Source organism: Macrobrachium nipponense, chromosome 33 (genome assembly GCF_015104395.2).
Source record: "Macrobrachium nipponense isolate FS-2020 chromosome 33, ASM1510439v2, whole genome shotgun sequence".
Classification (NCBI taxonomy): domain Eukaryota; kingdom Metazoa; phylum Arthropoda; class Malacostraca; order Decapoda; family Palaemonidae; genus Macrobrachium; species Macrobrachium nipponense.
The window spans coordinates 51,701,371-51,722,910 of record NC_087219.1 but is presented as its reverse complement, the minus strand read 5'-3'; the positions used below and the strand labels follow the sequence as shown (position 1 = coordinate 51,722,910).

At 39.0% G+C, this 21,540-nt stretch overlaps 1 protein-coding gene across 2 annotated transcripts in view; it reads left to right on the top strand.

Moving 5' to 3' along the window:
• Positions 1–18,828, top strand: part of LOC135202747 (uncharacterized) — a 44,326-nt gene extending 25,498 nt beyond the window's left edge. The window contains exons 5-14 of one of the 2 annotated variants that reach the window (XM_064232219.1): positions 991–1,219; positions 4,127–4,210; positions 6,525–6,664; positions 10,625–10,761; positions 12,384–12,538; positions 14,492–14,570; positions 15,887–16,049; positions 16,425–16,605; positions 17,083–17,136; positions 18,207–18,828. In XM_064232219.1, the coding sequence (XP_064088289.1) occupies positions 991–1,219; positions 4,127–4,210; positions 6,525–6,664; positions 10,625–10,761; positions 12,384–12,538; positions 14,492–14,570; positions 15,887–16,049; positions 16,425–16,605; positions 17,083–17,136; positions 18,207–18,388 (1,404 nt within the window). In that variant the 3' untranslated portion in view covers positions 18,389–18,828. Of the gene's footprint in view, positions 1–987; positions 1,220–4,126; positions 4,211–6,524; positions 6,665–10,624; positions 10,762–12,383; positions 12,539–14,491; positions 14,571–15,886; positions 16,050–16,424; positions 16,606–17,082; positions 17,137–18,206 lie in introns of both variants that reach the window. The other variant, XM_064232218.1, reaches the window with a different exon arrangement.
• Positions 18,829–21,540: the final 2,712 nt, after the last annotated feature.

Below are 21,540 nucleotides of genomic sequence, written 5' to 3'. Positions count from 1 at the left end.
TAAGCTGTAGGTCCCGTTGTTAGGTGACCAATTGGTTCCTAGCCCCGTCAAAATATCTAATTCTTCGGGCCAGCCCTAGGAGAGCTGTTAATCAGCTCAGTGGTCTGGTAAAACTAAGATACATATACTTAACATTTAGTACTAAACCCGCCTCAAAGGTGGATACGTATATAACAGGTTAAAACCCTTAAAGGTCACTATCTAGCAGATATCTATTAAACGGACTAATTCCTATGCGTAGTTATCGAGAAAGGAAGCAAAAGACAATGGTAACCGAATAAGAGAGCGATACTCCAGATAAAAAGAAGGTTCAGCATGAAGATTAAGTCATTATTATAGAGTGATGGAATTTCGACATATATACGGGCCATCTCAATTTTTTGAGTGATCATTTCTAAGATCAGAGGCTGGAGTGATCATTTCTAAGATCAGACTGAAATGATCATTTTCTAAGATGAGGCTGAAGTGATCATTTCTAAGATCAAACTGAAGTGATCATTTCTAAGATCGGGGTGAAGTGATCATTTCTAAGATCAGCCTGAAGTGATCATTTCTAAGAGCAGGCTGAAGTGATCATTTCTAAGATCAGACTGAAGTGATCATTTCTAAGATCAGACTGAAGTGACCCGAAAAACAAAACAGTTGACGGAAGTGAGGCTGAATCAGTTTTCTTTTAAAAATAGATAGGATAATCCAGATAGAGGTATAGACAGAGATATAATGTGTCAGATGTGAATTAACAGTCGTAACATTTAGAACGGAGTTGTAGTAGAAGGGATTAGGAGGCCTGGTGTGGACGTCCAAGCTTTGTCCAACCAACAGAGTTGAGGTTTAAGTAGATGACAAGAGCCCCTATCCCAGCTTCTCAAATAAAAGTACTTTTTTGATACATGAATTCAATTTTGTAGAAGTACACAACAAGATGTTTCTTTTGTATTTGTTCTGTGAATTATGTAATGATCCAATTTGACATTTCTGTTTCCTCAGCAGGTAGGATCCCGCCACAGTTCCCTAGGAGGCCTGTACAGGCCAGGTGACTTCTATCACCACCTGCCAACCCGCCTGCCTCCCAGACCGAGGCCTTCCCATGACCGACACAAACCAGGGTCTTCGGTGATCGACAAGGAAAATCTATTCCACAACAACATCTACTCGGGAAGACCACAAGGGAACGGCCTACTGAAGAGGCCCTACTCGAAGAACATGACCAGAGTTACACGTCAGTTGTAGTCATTAGTTTTTCTAGTAGTTAATAAATTTGGTTGTGGGTGTGATCATGTATCAAAGGTCCCAGGTAGCACCTTGCATTATGAGCGCCAATTCTAATTTTTTTTCTTTGGCTTCATGCCATCACATAGATTGTGGATTTGTACGCATCATTAGGTAGGTAATGGAGAGAGCCTCAGTGGCGTGGTTGGTATGGTGTTGGCGTCCCACCTCGGTGGTCGCGGGTTCGATTCTCGACCATTCCATTGAGGAGTGAGAGATGTGTATTTCTGGTGATAGAAGTTCACTCTCGATGTGGTTCGGAAGTCACGTAAAGGCGTTGGTCCCGTTGCTGAATAACCACTGGTTCCATGCACAGTAAAAGCACCTTACAAACAAAGAAACAAATAAGTAATGGAAACTTATCACATGTAGAAATTGTCAGTTTATTAACTAAATGTAAGTTTTGCATAGAACTTTATATTAATTTACCTGTGCTTAAGCAAGTTTACTTGTTGTTATGCCAACACGGGCTCTTGCTCATAGAGCAGCCCGTAGGTCATACTGAATATTTTGCAGGTGAAAAGGTGAGTTTTAGATATATGAGGTGAGCCTTTATTATGATATCAGTGGAATATGCAGATGAGATGTTATGGTTGGAAAAGTGAAATGAAAGATGAACAGGCACTTTTACTTGTAAATGTGTAAACATGCATAACATGTCATCATAATCATCATTGTTCTGTAGTCAGGCAGAACCTTCTCATCTGTTGCCTTTAAACTCAGTTCTCTCACAGTTCTTTTAAGTCATAAAACAATTAACTCCTTAACTCCTATTTCACACATGCTCTCTAAAGGCATGCCCTGGATATTACATAATCATGTCCTGTGGGTGAACAATACTGTGCCAAGAAGATGAAGACTACTCACTTGCAGATTCAGAATTTTCCACAGAGGTACAATGCAAGAAACTTTAAGAAAATGGGAACCTTAAGCATTTCTACTATGATTGCTTGTTCCGCTGCTTGTGGGTCGCATGTAGATTGGATGGCTAGCTCGTACGGGTGTCATATTGTGATTCTTCTTTAATTGTGGATATGAAAAAAGCATCTTCTCTCTCTCTCTCTCTCTCTCTCCTCTCTCTCTCTCTCTCTCTCTCTCTCTTCCTTCTACTCTCTTCTCTCTCTCTCTCTCTTTCTTCAGAATTCACTGAGATGTTGCGTATAAATCAGCGTTTTTAGTAAAAACCGTAAACTGTGGTGGTAGTTATAAAGCTTGTCTGGTTGAATTAATATTTCGTTCACAATTTCATCAAGTCGTTTTCATTGCAAAGCAACCAAGCACTCGGTACTTCAGTCAGTTTATAGTGTCCCCCAGTCCTGCAAAATAGCTGCAGTTTCTTTTATAGGCAAACATTAAAACCTTATTTGAAAACTGCAGATTTTGTGTTTTGGATATTCGAGGAAAAGGAAAGATGGAAAAATGGAAATTTTCCCAAAAACACAGTTAGCAAAGGCAGTGGAGAGAGTAGAATGAACATCCTTACTTCACATATTCTCTAATATGCTTTCCCTTTTGCTTTTGATATACAAACAAACTCAAAAGCATCCTTTTTCCCCAGTATGCTACTATCTTTCCAAGTCTACGCATTTCTCTTTACTCTAAAGCCTCCCAGTCATTGCGTTGCAATGCAGGGTATGTGCTTAGGAACACGTGATATGTATGCATGTATGCATGAGGAAGACGCCAAGTACTTTGATGTATATATGTATGTATGTATGTTCGAGGGATATCCAGAACAATGGCAACAAATTTCATGTTTTAGAAGGTTAATGCAAAGTGATTTCAAAGACAATGAGCAAGGTAAGGGTAACTGAAAGATGTTTGGAAAGGTTGTGATAGCAGCCCTATCTGTGAACAGGATGTGCAAAAGCGTACTTCCAGGATGTAAGATATATATCATAGTTTTGGATTGGGTGACCATGACTGCCAAATACAAGGACACAAACAAGACGCCGTCAGTCTCACAAACCTTAACAGTGGTCTGTGTTTACCAGCCAAAACTCTGGGCAAAACCTAAACACACCCTTGGAAATAGGTGATTTTTTTGTATCTATTTGCAATATACATAAATATTAGAGCAATTATATCATTATTGCATTACTGTGACAGCTAAAATTCATGGAAACAGTTCGTAGTAAAGCTATCGGCCTATGTGGAAAGCTCTGCTTAATTGGCAACGATGCCTTTTACCTCACCAGAATCTTGAGAATTCTGTAGACTGCAGGCCGAAGTGGCTGAAGAAAGCAGCGTTCGTGAGAGAGTGAGTGGCATTTGCAGATGCAGCAGAATGAAATAAGAAAGATTTAGATGAGAATGGAGAGCTAAAGATAGCGTAACTATGTTAAAGAACAAGAAACCCAGATTGGCAAAATATTTTGGAGATAAATTTCCATAAAGGAATGAACTGTTAGCAGGGGGAGAGTCAAACTATTATATATTCTCACACGAAGGAATTTTAGCCTTACGAAGTATGGCTTTATCTGAGGGCAGTAAATATCAAAGCTGCACGAGATTTGTTCACAGAAATGTATCAGTACAGCCCTGTTCCTTATGCCTCTTCATGTATAGGTATGCGTAATATTACACATACCTATAGTATTACCAAAATGACCATAGCTCTCTGGCGGGGCTGTTTGGGTCCTCCCGAAAAAGTTGTTCAATCCCCGCATGTATGCTAAATTTATAACAGAGATAAAACCATTTCTCCCATTACAGATATCAAATATCATCCTTTCCGTTACGCGGAATTCTAAATCAATCACATGCATACGTACAATTAAGGTCTCCAGATTCTACAGTATCAACCTCTTTAGATCAGAACCAAGTAAGGTGATGTATCTTTGTGCTTTTCTTACAGATATTGAAGCAGAGTGTCAGGATGACTTCATGAGGATCCACGTCAAGTTCAACGGAACTTTCAACGGACTTATCTATTCGTCTGGTAAGTTAATTAAGTTGTCCCCTGTCTTCACCTAAAAATTCACTTTCCCTCTGTCCATTCTTTATTATTATTATTATTATTATTATTATTATTATTATTATTATTATTATTATTATTATTATTATTATTATTATTTATTATTATTATTATTATTATTTATTATTATTAGTATTATTATTATTATTATTATTATTATTATTTGTAGTAGTATTTAGGGGGAGTGGGGGGTCTATCACAATCATCCTATTCGACTGGGTGGTTTTTATAGTGTGGGCCTCCAGGTTGCATCCTACCTCCCTAGGAGTCCATCACTATTCTCACCATGTGCGCTGTTTCTAGTAGCACACTCTTCTGCATGGGTCCTGGAGCTACTTCGGCATCTGGTTTCTCCAGGTTCCTTATCAGGGATCTTGGGATCGTTCCAGTGTTCCTGCTATTATGGGTACAATATCCACTGGCATATCCCATATCCTTCTTATTTCTATTTTCAGGTCTTGATACTTATTAATTTTTTCTCTCTCTTTCTCAATATTATTATTATTATTATTATTATTATTATTATTATTATTATTATTATTATTATTATTATTATGGGCGGGCCTTTTACCAAAGAAATGAGGCCAAGAAGCATTTGATTTGCAAACCTAGCTTCTAGAGAACAGATTGTTTATATATGGAGAAAGATAAATTAAAAGATGCAAATCAATTCTATACGCATCCATTACGATAAAAAAATCTATAATTGATTATTAGCCGATAAAGTCGAATAAGATGAAATGGAATATCTTTGCAAGACAGGTGATGGATGGTTAGCACTCAAAGCAAAGCCTACCCAAAACCCCATTGCGCTAAACCCTGTAGGAGGTTAGTATCGCCCGTGCACCTCACACGGTGCACTGTAGGCATTATTTGAGGTTATTTGCAGCGTCCCTTCGGCCCCTAGCTCCAACCACTTTCATTCCTTTTACTGTACCTCCGTTCAGTCTCTCTTCCATCTTGCTATCCACCCTCTCCCAAAACTTGTTCTGTAATGCAACTGAGAGGTTTCCCTCCTGCTACACCTTTCAAGCCTTTCTACTCTCAGTTTCCGTTTCAGCGCTGAATGACCTCATATGTCCCAGTGCTTGGGCCCTTGTCCTAAATTATATTTATTAATCCATTCCATTCCCACTGCGCCGAATTAAAAAATTGAGGTTTTGTGTGAAAATCACCGGGAGGTATCAGCTGGAGCTGTTTACAAATAATCTGAGATTATTTGCAAACATTAGCTTAACTTTTGTTTCAAGGGCACATTGTGTAATAAACACTACGCATTACTTCATCTCGGTCGATTGGAAATCAGCATCCTAAAATATTCTCTGCTTGGGCTTATCGTTTATATTATTTGAGCTGATCTGATGTTTTTTTTTATTTTTTATTTTTTTATTATTTTTTTTTTACCTGAGAGAGCTCCCAGCAAAAATAGAAAGTGTTCTTGCAGCCATTTCCATGATGCTTCTCTCCTTTTTTACGTTCTCGAAACAATACTAAGTTATGTCTTGTTAATCCACCCCGACCAGTGGTTCTGTTCCTGTTTTCAGTGTTCAAAGTAATTGGCTCGCCGTTACGTCTGGTCATTATTTCATTGCCTCTCTCATTATTCCTTGCTTGCTCTCTTCTCTTCTCAAGAACCCACTGAACGTGCTGCTCGCGTTTTCAGATCAACCACACCTATATTCTCTTTGGATGTTAGGTTGTCACACTACCCATTGCTGAAAGTACTATTTTTCCAGCAGCATTAGCAATGCTGATGCTCACGAATTCAGCAGAAACTGTGGCAACACTTCACGGCTTCATGATTCATTATTGTAGCTTTCTTAACTATATTGCCGTCTTTATATTCCTTTTTTTTAATCTCCTCGTTTAATGAAGTTCATTTGTCTGTGGCATACTTTAAATTCTTCGTTACTTTTTCCGTATCTTGGCAGTCCGACACAGTGATGCCAACCCCTCTAACCCTACGCCCCCTACAGGAGACGAGAAATTACCCTACATAACTGAAAGTGACCCAACATTCTGCGGCTATGATAATAAATATATCTTTAGATTATCTTTATATGCAATATCATGAATATTAATAAGCATATTGATCTAAACCTACCTTGTTACAATTACCCTACACTTGAAAATATTGCCCCTGCTGTCTTAAGATTTTGCCCATATTACCCTACGCGTAGGGCAATTACCCTACAGTTGGCAACACTGGTCCGACAAAATTGTCATGGAAGTAAAAATGACTTTGCAGCCCTAGTGTCATTTTTCCCCGCTCTTTCAGGATACGCCTACGATGGCGACTGCATCTACGTGAACGGCTCCGGTAGACCCATGTACGATTTCTTCATCCAGCTCAATCGGTGTGGAACGCTCAGTGGGAACGAGAAAGGGCGAGAAGACATCAGAGGAAGGACCCCCACGGTGAGTTGCGCTCCTTCTCTTTGTAACTGGCTACTCGGTTGGATTGAATTAAACTGGCTTATGCCAGCACGGCCCCTTGGCCCAAGGCGGCCGGTATGTGTGGTAAGGAAGCCTAGTGTGTACCTCTGGACTCTGTCTAACAATGGACATCTTTATGCTTCTATCATACAAGATATACTTGGAGTCTCGAGAAATGTTGCCTGATGGTGATTACTGTAAAGCAGACTAGCCTTATGAATGGACAAAGAAGGCCTGAGTTGAATACAAAATTTAGGCCAAAGGCCAAGCACTGGGGCGTATGAGGTCATTCAGCACAATGGAAATTGACAGTAAAAGGTTTGAAAGGCGTAGCAGGAGGAAAAGCTCAAAGCAGTTGCACTATGAATCAAGTGTTAGGAGAGGGTGGAAAGCAAGATGGAAGAAAGAGAATAGGAAAGGAGGTACAGTAAAAGGAACGAAAGTGGATGCAGTTATGGGCCGAGGGTACGCTGCAAAGAACCTTAAGTAATGCCTACAGTGCACCGCATGAGGTCCACTGACGGAACTATCTCCCTACGGGGACAAAGAAGGCCTGGGATCTCATGCAAACAAAAATGGAGTTCAATCTATTAGCTTGGTACTGGAATGATTCTCATAATTGAACATACCAAAGATGCCAAAGAGCAGTCACCCTGACTGAATCTGGCAATTACAGAAGCTTTTAAATGAGTATCGGTCTTGATGGCAACATCCGGTTTGCTCATCCTCAAGAGGTTGGAGGAATAATTGATGAAATGCATGGAGATGAACGAGCCGATCTTAGGAAAAGAGATAAGATATGCACAGAATCAATGTCTGTGTTGAGATATTGAGCGGTGGGGTATGGGATGTAAAAATCCCTTTTTTGGTGCCTTGAAGGTGTTATATGACTCTAGTATTCGCATTTAATTTGTAAAACTAATTAGAATTATCCTTGAAAGTAGCTGCATTGTTAATACTAATTAAATCTTGACAAATAAAATTGCAGTAAATTATTGGTGTTTGCCCTCCTCGCTGATTTTGCAAAGGAAAAAGCGCAAGAACATTTACAAAGATTACTTAATAGAATGCGCCATATATTTGGAGGACTGGAATTGAAATGATGGGCGCAGAGGACAGGCCCGTACCGAAGGGGGTTTTGCGGGCTCGAACGACCCCCCGCTCCCACAATTTCTGAAATTCCATATTTTCTGTGACTATCCTTTTCATTGAACTCTACTTACAAAGTAATAAATAATTATTGTTTTTTTTTTAAGTAAAAGTATATAACATAACAACAAATAAAGTAATAAGGATGTTGTTAACATAATAAATGAATCAATCAATTAAACTGAAGAAATATTCTTGAATTTCAGTGCAAACTTTCAACATTATAAATAAAATTTTATCAACCAAAGTCATTACTTTGAATAACATCTAATCGGGTAGAAGGGCATAGACCGCATACCCAGTTTATCTTTTTAATATAACTAAAATAACATTTTCAAGTATTTCATCTCGTATACACCTATATATGCAATGACATTTGTAGATGAAAAGGTCCAGTTTTGGGAAAAACGACCTCCCTCCCCCACAAAAACTCTAGGTACGGGCGTGGCGGATTCACGGTGCAAGTTGACAACACTGGGACCACTGATATGAAATCCAGGTGCTTTAGTGTTGGAATTGAGAGAAGGATTGGAATAAGCAAATTAAGCAATGTGTAGGCTGAACAAGATTTAGAAATAAACGAAAAGGCTGAGATGCATTCCAAAGTAAGATCATAATCTATAGCAGATTCACATCAACCGTGCATCTCATGTCTAGGCCAGTCCCTTACGACGCTCCTGATTGCCTGTTGATAAGCCAGTCACAGGACTGGAAACTCTCAGTCTCTCGAGAGAGTTCACACAGGCAGGATGTATGTTCAGCCTCTCCTGAGGGATAAGTCTATCAAAAGTATCCCTCAGGAGAGGTGGAACATAAATCCCGCCTATGTAAACTGTCGAGGGAGACTGAGAGTTTCCAGCCCCGTGATTGGCTTATCAACAGCCAATCAGGAATGTCGTAAGGGATGGACCTAGACATCAGATGCACGGTTGATGTGAATCTACTATAGTAGGTTTTAAATGGACAAGAATCATGTAATAAAGGGATGACTCATTCTGAAAGTTTTTGTCGATTTGGCAATAAACATTTAAGAACTAAATTAGGAGTCCTCTGGCATGACTGAGTGAAAAATTATACCACAAGAGAAATTAAGAAAGTTCCATGTGTAGTTGAGATGAATGATATGCTTATAATCTGTTTTTTTCCACCTGTCCATCCGCCTGTGGTGTTTGCGCATGGTAACACTGCGTCCCGGGCTTTAAATAATATCCTATTTCGAATATTAACGGTGTAATTCACATGCAGTAAATTGTTAAAACTTTTCAGTTGCGAATATACACCCAGATATCCTTTTATTTACCTAAAACTTACACATAGCGTAACTAATTAAAGCCCGGGGCGCAGTGTTACCATGCGCGACCACCACAGGCGGATGGACAGATGGAAAAAAACAGAGTATAGTCTCTCGACCTCTGCCTGGGAGAATAGTGAGTGATAGTGTCAGCTGGGTTCCTGCAGAACCCAGAAGAGTTAACCAACCCAACCTTACTTAGATGACGATTGAAGCTGAATGGAGATTTGCTTAGGCTGAAGCACAAGATATGAAAAAATTTTAACTTAAGGAAAACTGCCGCGTATTAAGTTTAGATATCGAGAGCCTGTATAGAAAATGTCTTACAAAAAGGGTTATAGAAATCGTAGCAAACAGAATATAAAATGATGACAAAGAATACATTAGTTAATTGGCATTTTGGCTCAATAAAGATATAGCAAATAGCTAGAAGATTTGCTTATGCTCCATGTTCATTACAATTTTATTACCGTAGGAATGTAGTGCCGTCAATGCACCTCATGCGGTGCACTGTAAGCATTACTTGAGGTTCTTTGCAGCGTCCCCTCGTCCGCTAACTGTAGCCCCTTTTGATCTCTTTTACTATACCTCCGTTCATATTTTCTTTCTTCTATCTTACTTTCCACCCCCTCCTCGTAATTGTTTCTTAGTATAACTGCTTTGATGTTTTCCTCCTGTAAAACCTTTCAAGACTTTTCCATTCTCAATTTCCCTTTCAGCGCTGAATGACCGTAAAGGTCCCAGCGCCTGGCCTTTGGCCTAATTTCTGTATTCTATCCTATTCTAGGATCTTTAGGATATTGACAGTCTTTTGTTTATATTTTTACGGTCATCCCCAACGGGCTTGTGGTACTAAACACGCCAGAAAGGTGGATACATACCGGGTTAATTAAGAACCCTTGAGGTCACTATCTAGGAAAGAATCCATAGGGGACTAGTTCCGTCAGTGGACCTCATCCGGTGCACTGTAGGCATTACTTAACGTTCTTTGCAGCGTACCTTCTGCCCCTAGCTGCAACCCCTTTTAATCCCTTTACTGTACCTCCTTTCATATCCTCTTTCTTCATTTTACTTTCCAACCTCACCTATTACTTGATTCATAGTGCAACTGCTTTGAGGTTTTCCTCCTGTTACACCTTTCAAATAATTTACTGCCAATTTCCATTTCAGCGCTGAATAACCTCATAGGTCCCAGTGCTTGGCCTTTGGCCTAAATTTTATATTCAACTCAACTCAACTACCTAGGAAAGCGCCTCAGTGGCGTGATCGGTATGGTCTTGACCTGCCACCTCGGTGGCCGCGAGTTCGATTCTCGGGGTCAGAGATGTGTACTTCTAGCGATAGAAGTTCACTCTCGACGTTGTTCGGAAGTCACGTATAAAGCCGTTGGTCACGATGCTGAATAACCACTGACTGGTTCCGTGCAACGTAAAATCATCATACAAACAAACTATCCAGGAAAGGTCCCTAGTCAATTCTATTTCATTTTACTTCCACAACAGAAAAACATGATGTGGAACACCCTGACGGTGCAGTACAATGCTCTCATCGAGGAGGAATGGGACGAACACTTCAAGGTGACCTGCGAGTACGGATACGACTTCTGGAAGACCGTCACTTTTCCGTTCCTGGACGTCGAGTAAGAACGCATCCTTTTTTATTTTGCTTAGTATCGTTACAGAAAACTAATCTAGATATGACACTACAAACTCAGTTAAATTTAACTTTATTCATCTTCATAAAAATAATCTAATAAAGAAACGCCTGTTTTTTCATTTTCTTCTTAACAAAAAGCTAATCTTAATATGGTGCAAACTCAGTTAAATTTAACTATATTCATCTTCATAAAAATAATCTGAATAAAGAAACGCGACTTTTTTTTCATTTTCTTCGTAACAAAAAACTAATCTGAATATGAAATAGCAAACGCGGTTAAAAATCTAACTTCGGTCATATTCATCAAAATAATCTAAAGGATACGCCTCTTTGCTTTTTCGTAGTATCATCATAAAACTCTAATCTCAATATGACAATGCAAACACGTTTAAATCTAACTTTAGTCATCTTCATCGAAATAATCGAAATAAAGAAACGCCTCTTTTTCTTCTTAGTTTAGCTATAAAAAACTAATTTCATTATGACATTTCAAACACTGTCAAATTCAAATTTGGTTAAAGGATCAAAACAATATATAAAGAAGTTATTACATAAGAATTAGCTTTGTCTTGACATTTCGTTTACCAGTTTTATGACTTTTGTAGACTATGCATGAAATTAATGTGCTTTTGTTTATTATCAAGATAAAAAAAAATCTACCCAGCATTATAAATTTTTTGTTTATTGATAGTCAAGATTTGATCTTTCTAGAAAACATTACAAGTCAAACCCGAAAATTAAATGAATAAGAACTAACACAGCGAAATCTACTCTTCCTATCCATGCTTTATTAACAACTCTCGTGAGAAACGTGAGAAAGATAACATTGACGAAAAATTGCAACAAACTCACATAAAATAAAGAAGAAATGAATATGAACATAAACGGTTTAAACTCAGAACATAAATGTAGTATCACTTCTCATAGAGTTACTATTTACTTCAATGAGAAGCTCTGGCAACTATTGCTTTCTGTCCTAATTTGATGCCACACACCACCAGTCACTTCAGTGTGGTCCGTCACCTGACTTTTCATGGCAACTTTACGTTCTGATTATTTTCGTTATCTCCCTTCTTCCATTCTCTCAAGCTCAGGCTTGTCTATAAACCCATTTGACCGGTTCAGTGTCTGCAGTCTTCTGCAAATACCTCTCATATCCTGGTTTCTGTCCGTACTGTTCAAATGTTTTTCATGATTACTATAGTCGATTCACACCAACCGCGCACCTGATGTCTAGGCGAGTCCCTTACGACGTTCCTGATCGGCTGTTGATAAACCAATCACAGGGTTGGAAACTCTCAGTCTCTCTCGAACCTTCACATAGGCAGGATGTAAGGGACTGGCCTAGACATCAGATACAAGGTTGATGTGAATCTACCATAGTCTTTATCTTAGCTATAGGAATCTAAACCCCATCTGGTGCGTGATAACAAATATAGCATTAATAAATGTTAAGGTAGCCCAAATGTCGTACTGCACGGATTTCCTTTGAAATATTGATAAATATGTTAAAATGTATGTTGCCTGTTACGTAATTTGAAAGTTAAAGAAAACTGCTCGTTGGTAAACACTTCAGCGCTTTCTCTTCTTCTTCTCTCCTGGCAGGGTGCAGACGGGCAACCCGGTGGTATTTACCCTCACGCCCCCAGAGTGTCACATGGAAATCCGCTACGGCTACGGAACGGCTGGCACCCGTGTCACAGGACCTGTTCGCGTCGGCGATCCTCTGACGCTGGTTATCTACATGCGGTCAGACTTTGGTGAGAGGAAAACTCTTTCATTTGGTTATATTTTTAAAATGTATATATGTATTTATATATACAAATATATATACATATATATATGTATGTAAGTGTGTAAATGAATTCTTCTGTTGAAACAGGATAGGCAGCCTTCGTCTCAAATATAAAAGGCCCATTAAAACTCTGGTTGAAAGCTAAGGACTATATTTTGGTGGACTAACTTCCACCTATATCAAGCAGGGAAGGCTTGATAAGGTTGGAAGTTTGTCCACCGAAATATAGTCCTTAGTTTTAAGAGTGTTTTAATGGGCCTTTCATACTTGAGATACGTATGTGTGTATATATATGTGCATATATATAATATATGTATATACGTATAGATATGTATATATATGATGAATATATATATAGATATATATATATATATATATATATATATATTATATATGTGTGTGTGTGTGTGTGTTGTGTGTGTGTGTGTGTGTACAAGAGCGAATACCACAGGTGAATGACAGGGAGAAAGAAGGCTTTCTGGATGCGTGAAGAAACACGAGAAAGCGCCTGGTACTGACCTTCCGCCTGTTATTTTCTTGTGGTATTCGCTTATATACTGAAGTCACGGGCATCTACTGTGATTTTTAAATTTATGTATGCATTTGCATTAAGCTACAAATGTCCTTTAATATCGAATTCGCTCTACCTCGGAATTAATATACTTTCATATATGTTAACCGAAGGGGAATTTTTTTAGTTTATAATAATTTCGTCCTCTCGTGGTTCGAACCAGCGCCCAACGGACTGAGGAGAAACCAGGACTTTAGAATCTGCCTCTGCCACAAATAAAACTTGCGACAGACCTTAGGAGCCTGGTGGGAGTGGCAACATTTCCTAATGAACAAACAGAGCAGACGGAATTCGTCAGTAATTACGCACAAAGGACGATCTGTGATTGCATGAAACTAATTCGTACTTCGCGAAGAATTTCCCAAATGATCTACAATATCAGGTTCTAACGCTGAAGGCTTCTTGTTGAAGCACTGTTGATGTTCAAGCTTATTTGACTGTTTAAAAAATCGCGAAACTCAGTTCTTTACAAAATAAAGTGAAAAATTTGATTTGTAAAATCTGGAAGTTCGCTCGCCACTCCTTTCTTGAGATTTGGTGCAAGACGTCATAATGGTACCAGAGAACCATTATGAAAGTAATTAAGAAATTGCGAAAGATGTAATGTGGTGTGTGTTATGTATTAATGTCTTCAAGTATGCTGCTGAAGATGTGGTACATGATTCTAAGCGATTCTCATTCCTCTCTTCGAGATTGAATGAGATGCGTAATGTTTCATCAAACTAAATCTCCTTTATAGATGTGAATATTATTTATGGTCGATGAAACCTTCCAACTCTGGTGTTCTCAACCTCTGCACAGTATTATGACGTCATATCGCCCACACTAGAGTAGAACTGTACTTATTCTTAATTCCAATATTCACAATTAGCGGTGACCAGGAGAACAAGGCATGATCCGACCTTGAGCTTACTCGATGGGCGTGCTAAAATCTACGGTCAAATAGAGCATTGTTTCACCAACGAAAATTAAAATAAATACTCTATATTTTATCAGAAATAAGTCTTCTGTATTATTTAATATGCACTTTATTTGCTTTTTACACTTTCATTCTAATAAATAAATCATAGATATCCTATCCTAAAATTCCTGCATCTTTAACTCAAAGCAAAACACCTTTTTCCATAGACCTTTCCTACTCCCAACAAGTAGTTTGTAGGCTTACTCCCTGAGTAAGCGAAAACTAAAATTACTTGTACGAAAATTCCAGCCCATCTGTCACAGACAACTTCGTTTTTCTATGAATACAATGAGGAACTTTCTGATCGTTCTTTTTATATGTTAATGTAATTTTTAGTAGTTCTTTTGTGAATGAATAGTGACTTTCTTTACCTTTCCTCGTTCCAGAAGGATTCGATATCGTAGTCAGTGACTGCTACGCCCATAATGGGGGAAATAAAAAGATAACTCTCATCGACCACTATGGGTGAGTACCCCCTCAGTTATTATATAGATCACGTGTGTCTTCTCAGTAAATCCTGGATGGGTCTTGACTTAATTTCTTCTTACTGTTTCTCGTATTGCCCTATTTCACTTAACTTTCAGATGAATAACAGGTAGAAAGAACGCCACCATGGGATAAGTACCTTATAACACTGCCGTATTGTCTATGTACGGTTCACGATTGTTGTCTATCTCACTCGCTAATTATCTCAGCAAAAGCGAAAGCAGTCTCATCTATAACTTTTCACATCTTCTCCAGCTTCTACTGCAGCCATACAATATATATAAAGTGTAGCTTACGAACTACTATACTGACGACATATTCATTGCCTTCCATTTCCTTTCGAAGTATCACATTGTGGTTTATTTAACTTCTGAGAAACCATTTATCAACTCGAACCTAAGGTCAACTTTTGCTCGTATCCCGATGTTTGATCTTTCAGCTTGAGAAAAACTGGTCCTCTACTTTAAGTCCTGTATATAATTCAATCAGCACTTTATCCCATGAGGGATATAGGCCCAAGAAGCTACCAGAGTTAGGGAATATGTGAAATAGCGATGCGGAACATTGCGGTTACCTGTAATCAACAACACCATGCTTCTCTTTCGATAATCATGGTAGAAGGAAAAGCGTCATTTAGCCTAGACCTATCATCATCATCGTCATCATTTCAGCCTTCAAAATCCTTTGTTGGATGTAGGCCTTCCCCAGGTTCCTCTACAGATCTCTAACTTCCGGTGTTCTGTGCCACTGTCGTTTATGTTGGTCTAAGTCATCTCTCCATCGGTTTTTTTTTTTTTTTTTTTTTTTTTGTCTTCCTCGGTTCCTTGTGTATCCTCGGGGCGTCGAGAAGGTCGTTCGTGATGTCCATCTGTTATCTGTCATCCTGGCAATGTGCCCCGCCCAGTTCCACTTGAGCTTACTGATGGTTTCAAGGATATCCTTTACTATAGTTTTTTGACGTATCAATTTAGCTGTATTCCTATCCTTCCAAGTTGGATCTAGCATAATTCTCTTATGTGCCCTCTGCATTGTTCGTCATTTAAGGGAAAGCTTTTTTGTTAGATTCTAAGTTTCGACTCCATAGGTGACAGTGGGGAGGATACTTTTTTTTTATATATATTTCGCTCTCTTAGGAGACGTCATGTAGAGAGATTCCTTGTCCAAGGTAGATGTAGTGGTCCACTTCCTCCATTTGTTGATTTTCATTTCCAGTTTCTTATCTTTTGTAATTTACTTAATGTGTAATATTTATTCATAAAATAATTTTTATAAATAAATGAATTTTATTCCCACAGGTGCCCCGTGGACGAAAAACTGATTAGCCACTTCGAGGGTACCTGGACGGCGGATGAGGTTTACGAGACGCAGGTGTACGCCTTCATGAAGACCTTCAGATTCACCGGATCGCCGGCGCTCTACATCGAATGCGATGTTCGCATGTGTCACGGAGACTGTCCAGTAAGACATTTTGTGACGAACCTGTTTTACTTTCAGCTCAAATATAGCTTTGTGATGAGCAAGAGGAGTCTGCTCATCTCGTGTGGGGTAGAATAATGTTCCCGCCATCTAATCCTTAGACCGACGGTTGTTTTTGTTTTTGATTAAGCTTGCCTTATGCCAGTACGCGGGTTCTTGCTCATAGATCAGCCCTTAAAGAACAACGGAAATGATAGGAAAGTTTGTTGGGTTTCCGCACGTGCCTTACCGGAATGATTACTGAAACTGTCTGAAGACCCTACGGGCTTTAGTGCGAGAGGCACTGAGACACAATGTGGTACTACACAAACAATAAAATGAGTGAGAAAGTTACTGCATTCCCTAAATCTTTTGCAGACGCAGCCGTGCCACTGGCGCCGAGGGAAGAAGGAGAAAAGGTCGGTGAGTCAAGAGGAAGGGAAAACAAAAGACAAAGAAGGTGGCGTCAACCCTCCTCCGTCCAACGTGTCTGAGTCTCTGAGCTTATTCCAGTCCATCCAGGTGGTCAGAGACGAACACTTGGCCTCCAACGCAAAGAGTAAGGGGAATTCTGAAAAAGAGCGGCATTTTTGTCCACTGATCAACCAACAGACTTCGGAATAACTGGCTGAAAGTGTGATGGATATGTTTACTATAGTAGATTCACATCAGCCGTGCATTTGATGTCTAGGCCAGTCCCTTACGACGCCCCTGATTGGCTGTTGATAAGCCAGTCACTCACAGGGCTGGTAACTCTCAGTCTCTCTTGAGAGTTCACATGTGTAGTATGTGTGTTCCACCTCTCCTGAGATATGCGTTTGAAAGACGTATCTCTCAGGAGCGGAGGAACTCATATCCTGCCTATGTGAACTCTCTCGAGAGACTGAGAGTTTCCAGCCCTGTCATTGGCTTATCAACAGCCAACCAGGAGCGTCGTAAGGGACTGACCTAGACATTAAAAGCACGGTTGATGTGAATCTACTATAGCCACAAATTGTGAAATATTTTTTATATTATCATCATTATTATCTTGCAGGTGATGACGACCAGGACGTTTGTTTGAAGACTGGAACGGTTTCAGCATTAGCAGGTGCTGTATAAGTGTTGAATTGCTTTAAGTTATACTTTTATTTTCAGTGTCATTCTAAAACACCACTAAAGCCATTTGTCTCCCGCAGTTCCTCTGTTTCTTGGGTTCTTTATCGTTTTAAGTATCTTACTGAGCCATTGAAGGTTTTAATACATTGAGTCTTTGACATGTTAATATTTTCTCCTTGTCTTTAGCTTTCAAAGAAGTTCCAGGCCCGTTTTGTTTTTGTTACTAATGACCTTCAGTTACAGTTATATACTTTCAAAGATTGTTTTTTTTTCTGCTCCTCTGTCGTTCATTTTTTTTTTCTGCTCCTCTGTCGTTCATTTCTATCTGTAGTCATCGAAGCTTCATATATTTAATTCACTTTTGGACTAAGTTTCCTCTTGGTTTTTCAAGTTCTTATTTTGTTCAGTTTCCACATCGTCTTATTTATAAAAACGAGTTTCTCTCTTTCTCTCTCTCTCTCTCTCTCTCTCCTTCTCCTTGAATATCTTAAACTAATAGCACATTACTATATACATATCTTCAGTGGAAACTGTTCGGTATAATAAAGTTTGCCTCTCTCTCTCTTCTCTCTCTCTCTCTCTCTCTCTCTCTCTCTCTCTCTCTCTCTCTCTCTCTCCCCGACTGCTGTCTAGCATTTGCCTATACATTCCTGTACCGGATTTTTCACTGTTCATTATCCTTTTCTGCATATCCATCTACCCTGAATGGTCAGTTAGGATCTCCTTTAATCTGGCTGCATTTATTTATATACAAGATTGCAGTCTGTCAAAACCCTAGAGGTTTCATACTGTACGATACAATTTCACCTACTGTCTTCAGGGTCATGTTAGGTAGTACATTTCACTTCTGATGTGGTAAAGGAAAGGGCGAATTCCCTAGGTAAAAACTACTTAGGAAGTTAAATTTATAATAACGTCGCACGTTTTTTCTAATGTGTCTATCTGGTAGTTTTTGATACTGGTAGATTTATCTTAACTGTTCACTTTTCAACTCTTAGTTTCGTCAAAGATAATTTTGTTGAGTGTAGAATGAAAAGGAAAAATAATCGATTCTTCGAACAGGGATGGTAGCTGTGGTTCTCGGGATACTGACCGCAGCCTGTGGTGTCATGTGCATCAGACTTCGACGGATGAAGAAGCAGCAAGATTCGGGCGCTCCTGGTACCCCAAGGAAACCAACCTTGTCGTACACATCGAACTACAAATCTGATTTCGTCCCACCTATCAAGCGAAGACTGGAATAAAAAAAGAAAACGGACTTTCGAGCGAAGACTGGAATGAAAAAGAAAACGGACTTTCAAGCGAAGACTGGTATAAAAATGAAAACTGACTTAAACAGAGATATGACAATCTTATACGGGCGCCTTAAGGCAAGGCGATAGCTGGCATAGGTCCGGCTTAGTCTAAACTAATCAAAAAAGAGAGGCACGCGTAGAGTTTAGGTAGAAACGTCAGCTTGTCTTCTAAGAAAGATAGTGTGTGGCTTTTCATGCCTTAAAATAAGGTTTAGGTATTCATTGTTATTGTTATTTAAACCCAAGGCAATCTTTGTTGAAGTACCACTTTCTGGTATATAATGAGTACAAATCCACACCCTTCATTATAGAATAGAATATGTGACCAATACCATCATCATCTGTGTCTGCACACAGCTTTGCTAGCCTCATTTGAAAACAGATGCGGAAGAAAGTGTTCATATATATATATATATATATATATATATATATATATATATATATATATAGCGCCTCAGTGGCGTGGTTGGTTTGGTGTTTGCTTCTCACTTCGGTGGTCGCGGGTTCGATTCTCGGCCATTCCATTGAGGAGTGAGAGATGTGTATTTCTGGTGATAGAAGTTCACTCTCGACGTGGTTCGCAAGTCACGTAAAGCCGTTGGTCCCGTTGCTGAATAACCACTGGTTCCATGCAACGTAAAAATACAAACAAACACACATTATGTTTATCTTCATTGTCAGTTCTTATAACTTACGGTTGCAGACTAAACTAGGTAGGCTATCCCGCGAAAGGTAGGTACCAGTTAATTGTTTACTTAAAACCATTTCTTCACGAATACGTCAAGAGGTCACTGAAGAAGTGTGAGTTTGACGAGTGAGCATTTCCTACGCCAAATCTTTGTCCAATGGAATGCACTTAGGTCTAGTTACATTTCACCATACTGCAGTCATGCCCTTAGTCCATCGGTGATTGTATTCGTGGAAAACAAACCAGTAAGTTTTGTTTATAGCTCAGGCAATAAAGCTTTTCGTTTTATTCTTCAGATCATTAAAGAATTATGCATGACTTGTTCCCATGCATAGTGTATCCTTAAAGTACTCTTCAAGATCATAGAATAATCCACAATGGACTATGGATTCTGCGTCATGTCATCATCATCACCATCATCCTGTCGGTGTATCTTTGGAGGCCCTCATTCGCTCCATCAAATGGTCCTTATTTATTTGTCGATCATACTTAATAGTTTGTAGAATTGTTTCTGTTTTTGAACAGATTATGTGTTCAATTTCCTTTTCCATGTTTCTAGTAAGTTTTTATGTCATTTTTGGTTTTTGGGGAACCTTATGAACAGTCCGAAAAACGAGTTCTGGTCCGTCTGGAACACGACTGTGTTCCAACATTTTCGTGTATCATAGCTCTATCGAAAGGGAAGCATGGTGCAATCACCCTACTTTTTTCAGAAATGTCTTCCTAGTATTCATATCAAAAGCCAGAGTTATTGCTTGGGGTTATTTTTCATAAACAGGAAATCATATCTTCATGATAAGTACAAATAGTTTCTAATTATATGTGCAAATATGAAATTGACGCTTAGTTGCTATAGTAGATTCACATCAACCATGCATGTTATGTCTAGGCCAGTCCCTTACGACGCTCCTGATTGGCTGTTGATAGGCCAATCACAGGGCTGGAAACCCAGTCTCTCTCAAGAGTTCACATGGGTAGAATCTATGTTCCATTGCTCCTGAGGGATACCTTTTTCAAAAGCATCCCTCAGGAGGGTGGAACATACTCCTTGCTTATGTGAACTCTCTCGAGAGACAGTTTCCAGCCCCATGATTGGCTTATCAACAGCAATCAGGAGCCTTGCAAGGGATTGGCCTAGACATCAAAAGCACGGTTGATGTGAATCTACTATAGAAAGATATTTCCAGTGTGAAATATTCTCTAGTTAACTAAGTCACGTAATTGGTGCGACTGACCAAGTCAAAACAGACATAATTGATCATTTTAGAAAATGAGATTAGAGACGGAACTGTGATATCTCCTTTATGGTAATAATAATAATTACAATGTCATCATGGACCATTTTTTTTTTCGTGCGATGATTCGAGACAGCTATACAAAGTAACAGCTTCCACTTAGGGGTTAGATATGTGTATTTCTGGCAACAAGTTCACTCTCGACGTGGTTCGGAAGTCACGTAAAGCCGTTGGTCCCGTTGCCGAATAACCACTGGTTCCATGCAACGTACAAACACCATACAAAGTAACAGTGAACGCTACCTGGTCTTCAGCTGAAATTTTGAAGCGTTAATGATTGAAAACGTCCAATTAATGTCGGGACCTACTGTCTATATAAAAACTTAACCACAGTAAAGAAGAAGAAAAGGACCTTAGTCTGCGACGTTAGATATTTCTGAACTGGTCGGAGCAGGCAGCCCATGACGAAATATTTGACCTCTAAAATATAAGAATATCACTTTGGAGCTGAAAATTATAATATTTTAAAAAGTAAATTGCATTTTCCCCAACTATACAAACCTTCGGTCCTTGACATTAGGAATTACTTACAGCTGATACCAATCTACAAATCCGCACCGTATTTCCCTTTCAATCTATCCCATGCTCTTACGTGCAGTGGTGCTTTCGGTGGTTAGTGCTAGTACTATATCGCTGTAAGACGCCTTTTAGATATTTTGTGTACTTATTCTTTTTGATGATGTATATAAAAACATATTATATACTCAATTTATGTAATATATACGCTCATTCGAGGGCGTCTAGGTTACTTTCGGTCTAGATTTCTTCCTAGACTGTGGGGATACCAAAGTACTTATACCGAGAAACACCACAGTTATGTTAAATTTTACCAGATCATGAAAACCACAAATTTTGATGGGCATCTGTTATTAAATACATAAGAGCACATTTCTTGGTCTGTTTCTTTTCATATAGTCAACTATCAAGCTCACCTCAACAATTAAGGGCATTCCACCTTCAGTTTTATTATATAGGAAATCCACAGCTGTCAACTTTTTTAGTACTATTTATTTGAGCATATGGTTCAGAATATTTATATTTGCACTATTCTGAAAAGTTCTTGATTAGGTTAGTTTGTCTCGTGTCCGTGATAATACTGCCTTTCCTTTCCTTTGACA